Source organism: Euwallacea fornicatus, chromosome 10 (assembly GCF_040115645.1).
Source record: "Euwallacea fornicatus isolate EFF26 chromosome 10, ASM4011564v1, whole genome shotgun sequence".
Lineage (NCBI taxonomy): Eukaryota > Metazoa > Arthropoda > Insecta > Coleoptera > Curculionidae > Euwallacea > Euwallacea fornicatus.
This window is the reverse complement of record NC_089550.1, coordinates 3,643,991-3,652,653: the sequence shown is the minus strand read 5'-3', so window position 1 is coordinate 3,652,653 and position 8,663 is coordinate 3,643,991. Positions and strand designations below refer to the sequence as shown.

General features: G+C 34.3%; 2 protein-coding genes across 4 annotated transcripts; one reads left to right on the top strand and one right to left on the bottom strand.

Annotated features, from left to right (window-relative positions):
* Positions 1 to 41: 41 nt before the first annotated feature.
* On the top strand, positions 42 to 3,912 carry Usp14 (ubiquitin specific protease 14). The gene is made up of 11 exons (XM_066286582.1): positions 42 to 215; positions 316 to 491; positions 2,036 to 2,143; positions 2,196 to 2,310; positions 2,396 to 2,571; positions 2,631 to 2,882; positions 2,944 to 3,009; positions 3,061 to 3,243; positions 3,362 to 3,461; positions 3,528 to 3,710; positions 3,770 to 3,912. Exons 1-11 carry the CDS (start codon positions 200 to 202, stop codon positions 3,850 to 3,852), a joined length of 1,458 nt encoding a protein of 485 aa, XP_066142679.1. The 5' UTR covers positions 42 to 199; the 3' UTR covers positions 3,853 to 3,912.
* An 8-nt stretch (positions 3,913 to 3,920) lies between these two features.
* LOC136341521 (uncharacterized) lies at positions 3,921 to 7,879 on the bottom strand. 3 transcript variants are annotated; one of them, XM_066286579.1, is made up of 7 exons: positions 7,651 to 7,879; positions 7,437 to 7,492; positions 6,702 to 6,888; positions 6,178 to 6,438; positions 5,930 to 6,124; positions 5,740 to 5,871; positions 3,921 to 5,679 (listed from the first exon to the last, which is right to left on the bottom strand). In XM_066286579.1, exons 3-7 carry the CDS (start codon positions 6,828 to 6,830, stop codon positions 5,383 to 5,385), a joined length of 1,014 nt encoding a protein of 337 aa, XP_066142676.1. In that variant the 5' UTR covers positions 6,831 to 6,888; positions 7,437 to 7,492; positions 7,651 to 7,879; the 3' UTR covers positions 3,921 to 5,382. The 3 variants fall into 3 exon arrangements, with proteins under 3 accessions (XP_066142676.1, XP_066142677.1, XP_066142678.1); XM_066286580.1 differs by having other exon boundaries at positions 6,178 to 6,405; XM_066286581.1 differs by lacking the exons at positions 7,437 to 7,492; positions 7,651 to 7,879 and having other exon boundaries at positions 6,178 to 6,494; positions 6,702 to 6,817.
* Positions 7,880 to 8,663: the final 784 nt, after the last annotated feature.

Below are 8,663 nucleotides of genomic sequence, written 5' to 3'. Positions count from 1 at the left end.
AACAAATCATATTATGTTAAACTTCAAATCACAATTCTTCACTGTCACTTTCGAAAAGTGACTTTCAAGTTTTAACTACATCTCACCAAAACTTTGAACTTTTATAGGATTTATAATCAGTTTCAGTAAAACTATTGTGTCAACTGTATTAGAAAATATTGAAACAGCTTTTTTCTTCAATTTTCCATACCGTAAAAGCATGCCACAATACAAAGGTAGGCCAAATATTCGAATTTTTTTTGTTCATCTTTCTAACCTCATCATCCATAAGTACAACGTTTTCAATCAAAATCATGTTTTTTCCGTCGTTTTAAGTTAAAGTAAAATGGGGCAAAGAGGCGTACCAAGTGGAAGTAAACACCGACGAGCCCCCGGAGCTTTTCAAGGGTCAAATTTTCACCCTTACTGGTGTGCTTCCAGAGAGGCAGAAACTAATGATTAAGGGGGTCACTTTGAAGAATGATTCTTGGGACAATTTTAAGCTCAAAGATGTAAGTAATTTGAACGGATGTTTGTGAAATATTAAAGTAGTTGTCCTATTTGGCAGGGTGTTTGAAAATTCTTTTGTCATGGTTATTCTTTGTGATGTAGAAGAATGATTAGAGAAGTGTATTTTAATATTGATTGCTATTGGATTTTTAACTTCTGAATTACAAGGTCACAAGAAATATAAACAACATTTTTAGAAAAACTCAAGTGCAATAATGCTTTAATTTAAGAGAGCAAAGAATATGTAGCAAAATGTAAAGTCAAAATATCTTCAATTATAATGTTTACAAAGAGAATTTCACTTTCCTAGCCTGTCCATAATTTAGATTTTCCTTGCAAATTTTATCATATTGTATATCAGCTGTATCATATAGTAATACATAATTTATGCAAATGTAAAGTCCCTACAGTTAAAAGCTTTGAAATTACAAGCCAAAAGGTTTGACTCTGTTTCTTTTTCTAAAAAATGAAAATTTGATAAAACAAAAACAAATTGGTAATTAATCAGTTGACATTCACTTCTTCCAGAATTTCTAGAGAGGATAATTGTTATTGTCTATGTGATATCTTTGAAATTCTTTCTTATGACCTCCTGTAAAGATTAGACTACTCAAACAATTTTGAAAAGAAAATTAGACAATTACTTATTCAAAACCACCTAACACATTGGTAACTCTTGATTTATTATTTTATCATGAGGTAAAAAAAATCAATTTAGTGGTTAATTGGCCCACATTTAAACCTAGATCAAGTATTACCTCACCTTTTCCATGATTTCCATGGAGGATTGTTGTTATTTACTACAATATTGTTTAAGAATGGTCTCCTTCAATTTTTTTCTGATCACTTTCTTTAAAGACTAAACATGCCACACATTACATGAAACAATGTCCATTTTGTATTAAACTCTTACATGTGAATTTATCACGGAATTTATCATTAATACCACAGGCATGATCGCCTTTGCTCTCTGATTTCCTCTTGGCGCCCTCCAAATCTTTCATTTAATTCTAAACAGCATTTACGCTATAGTTTTGGTTTTGGATCGGAAATAACTTTTATAGTATAGTAGCAGTGAATAGTAACATGAGGATGAGCTGTTAGAGATGTATATTCATGGAAAGAAAAAAAAATTGAGCAAAGTTTATTATTAGTTTTGAATACTTTGTAAGTATAACTTACAAAAAATGTCTTTATAAAGGACCTTCATTTAGATCAGAAAATTTGATAGCTAACATTTTGCTTGGTTTGTTAAAAATTGCCAAAAAACAAACTTAAACACCTTATAAATACTTAGTGTTTCAGTAAGGCATGGCATTGGTTCAGCTTTGTTAAATAAGCATGTAATATGCTTGACATGGAATGCGTAGTTAAAAAATATTTTATCCTAAAAATTCAGGACACCTTGTACCTTCACCCTATACAACCCTCCCAATTTAGTTGTGATCATTATTACCCACTCTAATTTTATTATTTAATTTAACTTCTACCCTATATCCCAACATCGCTTTGTTTTTAACTACAATCGTTTCTTCTTTTCTTCAAGAACGTAACTGTATTACTAGTTGGTAGTAAAGAAGAGGACGTTCCTAAGGAACCAGTTGAAAAGACTGTTTTTGTGGAGGATATGAATGAGAGTGAACTAGCAACAGCGGTAAGACTATAAAACAAAGAATTTCAATACTCTAATTAACAAATTCATGTAGCTTGACTTGCCAGCTGGTCTGATTAATTTAGGAAATACGTGTTACATGAATGCCACTGTTCAGTGCCTGAAAACTGTGCCAGAATTGCGGGAAGCTTTGCAAAATTACCAAGAAGGTACTTGAGTTGTTTCAGTTGATCTCCAAAATTCATATTAAATATTTGTTATAAGAGCTTTCATGGTAAGACAAACACTTAACAGGGGTTGCTGTAGCCGGTGGAGTAATTCCTGCCCAATCAATGACTGCTGCCTTAAGAGATCTGTACTCTACCATGGATAAAGGGCACACAGTTCCACCGATAGTTTTATTGCAAGTGTTGCACATGGCTTTTCCTAGGTTTGCAGAAAAAACTGAGCATGGTGGTTTTGCACAACAAGTACGAGAATTTTTTTCTTAAAAAAGAATATTTTTTAAGTGATTAAAGAGTATTTTTAGGATGCAAATGAATTTTGGACGGAATTGGTCAGAATGTTACAGCAAAAACTGCCTTCCAAGTCGAGTAATTCCGAGTCTAGTCAGCAGAAATTCAAGTCGATCGTTGATCAATATTTTGGAGGAACTTTGGAGGTGGAACTTAAGTGTGATGAGGCTCCGGAAGAGCCTGCCGCGAAGAATCAAGAGCAGTTTTTGCAACTGAGTTGTTTTATGTCTACCGATGTCAGATACATGCAGTCTGGGCTTAAAAGCGTAAATGAAACTCTTCTGCCATTTTCTTTTCTATATTTTTTATTGGGTTTACCTTTTTTAGAAAATGCAAGAACAAATTACAAAAAAGTCTTTAATGTTAGATAGGGACGCAGTATATACAAAGACGGTAAGAGTCGTTGTGTAGATATTTTAAATTATTATTGTGTTGGGTTTGCAGTCAAAAATTAGCAGATTGCCGGCATATTTAACAATACAATTCGTGAGGTTTTTTTACAAAGAAAAAGGCTCGATTAACGCGAAAGTTTTGAGAGACGTTAAGTTTCCAATGGAGTTTGATGCATTTGATTTGTGTACTCCGGAACTACATGAGAAACTAGCTCCTGCGAGGAGTAAATTTAAGGTAAATTTCTAGTGTCTAAATGTAATTTACAATAAAATCTTATTTATTTTTGTGAAGTTTTAGCTGGAAGTTCTTTAGAATGTGGCATGTATTGAAATTAATAGTATTTTTGGCTTAGGAATTGGAAGACGCATTGGTGGACGCTACGAAAGAAAAAAGAGAAGTGGATACGAAACAAAAAGAGGTCAAGAACTATGCGCCTTATTGGTTTGAAGATGGTATGTATATTGCGTCTTTATGTTTTTTTTTTCACTTTGTAAGTCCCTGACTTGCCATATTTTCAGATTTGGGCAGCAATAACAGTGGATATTATACCTTGCAAGCAGTTTTGACTCATAAAGGCCGATCGTCTTCCAGCGGTCACTACGTTGGATGGATTAAGATAGCTGGCGAAAAATGGGTCAAATGTGACGATGATACTGTCACCCCGGTCACCGAAGAGGAAATTTTAAAACTTTCCGGAGGAGGTAGGTTAAACTTTGGTCGTTGAGCATTGCTTTAAAATTTCCGTTTTTTTTTTTACAAGGTGATTGGCATTGTGCTTACGTCCTCCTTTACGGACCTCGTTTGCTGGAGATAAAATCAGATGAGATGAAACTGGATGAATAATTTTTTTGTACTTTTAAAAAAATTGTTAAGGCAAACCTTAATATATGCGTCTAAAAATTATAGTCTGATATTATTACATGAGTTTATTCAAAAAATCACACTATAATACAAATATTGCTATAAACAAACCTCTATAACGTCGAATGAGGAAAAAATGCAGCGGAATAGTCGCGATAATTTATTCATTTTGAGCGGGTGCATTTTTTCCTACTGAGTCTTATTTACAAAGAAAAACATATGCTGTTTGTGCAAATAAATAAATAAAATAAACGCAATAATATGGTAATAATACAGAATACGAGTCTTGAAAGCTTCACGCATGTATATTGAAATATTTGCTCTTGATTGGAGTGACAAGTTGAAATTCAAATAAAGTTTAAGTAGGTGTCCCTAACGAATTTTGATATCTGCTCCAATGAAAGTTAAAAATTGGTATTTATTGGTTTATTAGACCGAATACATGAATCATTTCAAAAACATAGTAACTCATCACTATTGCGTAAATTTCTTATTCTAAAAACCACTTCCTCACATTGTGGATGCGTCAATTTCTTGAATTTATTGTCTCTGAAATCAATTATGTTACTCCTCAAGAAAGTGGGCTTTTATTATACGTGAAATCTATATCAAGAACTAGATGAACAGCATCTTGAACCAAAGAAAATTAATTGTCTTACCTTATACCTTTTTAAATTGCTTTAAAGAATTATATATAAACTTATCCGGAATCGATATGAAATATTACTTTGCTCTTTATTGCCTTTAAACAATGACCCCATAATAAAGGGGAGTATCTAATTGCGTCCGAATTCCCGAGGTGCGCATTTTCGAATCATTTTGACCTTGCCCCTAGAAATATAACTAGTGCGCACCGTAAGGTACAAGACAGATTTTGTGAATTAAAGGTGAACATTAACATAATCTCTGATAGGTAAATTTTAAGGCTCCAAATTTTCATCAGTTTATTCTGACATACTTCGGCCAAGGAAGAAAACTGTAAAATTTGTCTATAACCAGCCACATTACTGTGGCAAATATGTAGTTAAATGCGGCAAAAATATGAAAAATGTTACATCAAATATGGAAGTCGGATTTCGAGATGAAGTTACTAGGCTAGAAATTTGATTTATTTATCAAAAAAGTCTAAAAGGAGTAATTTATGAGTGCTAATTTAATGAAGACTAAAATCCTGAGCCGAAATCACTAGGGTTGTAAACATTAGGAACGAAATTACAAACCACACTGCAACTACACTTCTTAATAACTAAGTGAAAACATTTTATCAAACGCTAATTAATAAGTCAACGGTTTTGCAAAAACTAATCCTATTCATATCTAAAACTCATTAAAAAAATATTGTACTATCGTTATTTAATCGACATCTAACTAAATGACTTTATTGAAGACTCACATCCTCCAAAGGCATATCAGTCTTCAGTAAAGCTCAGCAGTGAGGTGAGTCTTTATTACAGAGAAATTTTGTCAGGTAAAAGCTGACCTTTACTAGAATTTGTTGAACACTAAAGGTTATCATGCCATCCTATAAGGATCCGAACTTTTCGAAGAACACGGCTGCACATCGTCTATTTCCAAAGTTAATTTTTTCACAGTTGTAGTGGCTATTATTTGGGTATTCACGATGGCTCTAAAATTGTGCGTGGTCTGATTCGCTGATACAACTTTATGCTGCGGGCTACCCTCTGGGGATTGTTGGCGATCTTGGAGGGTCATGCTTGGATCTTCACCCACTGGATGATAAATTCTGGCTTTACATTGCTGAATTACGCAGATTATTAGGGATTCTAGGCAACAGATGTACCCTAAACTCTGTAGAAGATTTGAGTATTTCTAAACTTGAAAATTTGAAAATTGTTGTATTGAACATACCCCGGTAACTAACAACTGTTGATGGGTCCACTTAGGAACCCATGAAAAGGCCTCTGATAAAAACACCATGTGGAATAACAGAGAAGAAGCTATGAGGAACAATACACTAAGACTTACATACAAATATGCATTCTGAAATAAAATTGCTTAAAATAAAGTTTAAAAGAGGTAATTCACTTAAAGTACTTACGACCTTTCCCCAATTAAATGGAAACAAGTATACTGTATGGGAGATATCAAGGAATAACAGGAGACACGTCACAAAAATACTGAGGAGGGTTATAAACATCATAAGCCTGATGCGACCCACCAGAGGCAGCATGAAAAGTCCTACTTTTACTGTCCCTGATGTGCACAGACAGGCCAAACACGCAATTGTGGTGGCCTAAAAAATCCTCTAATATGATTTACTATCAGGAATTTTTAATAGCTGCATACCAGAAACAGTATTCTTAGAAAACCCGTGGGAGTTTTCAAGTGAGCATAATCGCAATAGAGGATCACTCCCGAATAAAGAGAGAGATCCGGCGAAGGAGCCATTCTGCGGTAGTGCGAATGGGAGTCCCACGAGTTGACTGTGCCGAGAGGCGAGTCCAACTCGCAGCCTTCTCCGGCCTCGCATTCGGCGTTCAGGGCGTCGGTCCGACTGCCGGCTATCTCGAAATCCTGCAAAACACACAGCATGCCATCCGAGGCTTCCTGGAAACAGCAACAGCGAACGTACAAAGCGTGTTCAGGAACAGATAAATGTGTTGCTAAAAAAACTAGGTATATAAATCTACTTACCTATGTTTAGAAAAATTTTGTAGTCAAAAATCAGGCAAAGAAAACAAAAATAATGATTAACAAAAAAGATTTATTTGATACTCTACAATCATGCACAATAATATTTATAAGAAACAATATAATAAATCATGCAAATAAAGAAATTAATAAGATTGCATTCAAGTCTACCGCTATACCTGAATCTCTTCAGGTTTATAGTTTGTCGGCTCCAGGTCTCTGATGTCGTCCAGAAGGAACTCAATCTCGTCAGGGCTGTATAATATGTCCGATACTGAATTGATATATCGGCTCGGCTCAGACTGCATGTCACTCCACCCTTAGAGCTGAGGCGCCGCCCCTTTCCAATCCATTTCTTCCTTTTGACTATAAAAACAAATTGCTGGTAGTACTGAAGTGAATTGCTATATTAATTTTATTGAGAAGAATGTGAATTAACTAGTATTTGAGATTTTAAGGAAAGTAGTATTAACAGTTTCTTAGAAGAAACTCATATGCTTTATGAGATACTTTTTGGGGCCTATATTTGTAATTGTTGGTTTCTGGAATATAATTTTAAGAACTTTTTGATTACACAGTATTTCCGAACTAAATATAACAAAAAGAAAGTAGGAGCTGCAAAATATTACAGTAAAAATGTAAACAGTCGATGATGGAGAGCAAAACAGTTCCTTACTCTTTATACACACAAGTTATATGCTCCTTGCAGTACAGTGACATAACAATGTCAAAATATTGGCCCCAAACATGATTTAGAAAAGAATATTCTGACTCCTGACCTCAATTCTTTGGATGCAAGTACATGGACCCAAGCTAAGTATTACTTTGCCAAATAATACATTTTCCAGATATTTTTCTAGGTCAAATCATGCATAAATAAATACAATAAACTTAATCCGACCCTTTAAACTAACCTGTCCAAGAATCCCACCAAACTGCATCCCAGTTATCAGCCAGTTTTAGTTTGAAACTGAAAAAGAAAGAACTAATGCTCAAACAACTTTCTAAGGTACAAAAAAAGGAATCCCTCAATACAGATAATTAATTATCAGAGTGGAAAAGAGTTTTTTTGCAGCTCTCCTGACCTAAAAAGCCTAAAAAAGGTTGTACTGGAATTCAACCACTTACCTCTGAACAAAATGCCGGTGGTGAAGATTAGTTGAACGATTAAAAATTGATTTTGTAATAATGTGTGGGGTTTACGTGAGAAGTAACATCTTAATTTTGGGTTCTAAAGAGAAATTTGGGAAAATTAAAATAGGCGGACGCCATAAACACGGCCATATTTATTTGATTTGGCACATAATGTCAACGTTAGAATTGTCCCGAGCCTATTGTCATTTACGAGAACATTTGCAATGACTACATTGCCTGGGATAAGTTGTGTCTCTTTTCAGTGTTCAGAAAATGTATCATGTGCTCTCGCTCTTCGATTTGGAGGTGGAAGCTGAGAAGTATATACTTTGGCCGTATATACTGAGATGGCGCCAGGAGTATCAAAAAGCAGTAAAGAAAAATATGAGGTATAAGGTAGCCCAATAAATTATTATTACAGGGTGTCCCAAATTGGGAGAATGGAATTCAAAGACATTTTTGAGATAAATTTAATGTAAAGGGGATTATTCTGTATAGTCATGCGAAGTGAATGTAAAAATATTTAAATGAAAAGTTTAGAAGTTTTTCTTAAGAAGTTATTCGAATTTTAATCTCTGCCTCTATTCTTCGCAATTCTTAAACTTGTGTTAAATTAAGTTATTTTTTATTTTTATATTAACAAACGAACGGACTTGTCTACTTTCTCTCGTTCTCTCTCTTTCTATGTGTCTCTCCTGCCCCTCCCCTCTCTTGGGTGTAAGCAACCAAACGATTTGAAATTTAAATTTCTATGTGATTTTATTTATGAATACAGTGAAAACAAAATATATAATATTCCTTTAAGTATGTTACCCCTTTGATCCCTTCTTCTGCGAACTCGTTGACAGGACAAAAAGTCACTAAAAGCAACCGAACATAAATTAAAATGCATTCATTCGACATGTCTATTTTGCACCTTCATTAAAATTATAGTGTGGCGAGAGCTAAATTCGAGCTCGGCGAAATGATTATTGCGACTCTAAATTTAGAGCCAAGAGACGTGCAGA

Excerpts from the sequence above, each read along its gene's own strand:
- LOC136341521 (XM_066286579.1), bottom strand. The coding sequence starts at position 6,830 with ATGCAGTCTGAGCCGAGCCGATATATCAATTCAGTATCGGACATATTA. Across the intron at positions 6,439-6,701 it reads ATAAACCTGAAGAGATTCAG|GAAGCCTCGGATGGCATGCT; the intron begins GTATAGCGGTAG and ends TGCTGTTTCCAG. Across the intron at positions 6,125-6,177 it reads TTCTAAGAATACTGTTTCTG|GCCACCACAATTGCGTGTTT; the intron begins GTATGCAGCTAT and ends AGGATTTTTTAG.
- Usp14 (XM_066286582.1), top strand. Across the intron at positions 2,311-2,395 it reads TTTGCAAAATTACCAAGAAG|GGGTTGCTGTAGCCGGTGGA; the intron begins GTACTTGAGTTG and ends AACACTTAACAG. Across the intron at positions 3,462-3,527 it reads GCCTTATTGGTTTGAAGATG|ATTTGGGCAGCAATAACAGT; the intron begins GTATGTATATTG and ends CCATATTTTCAG.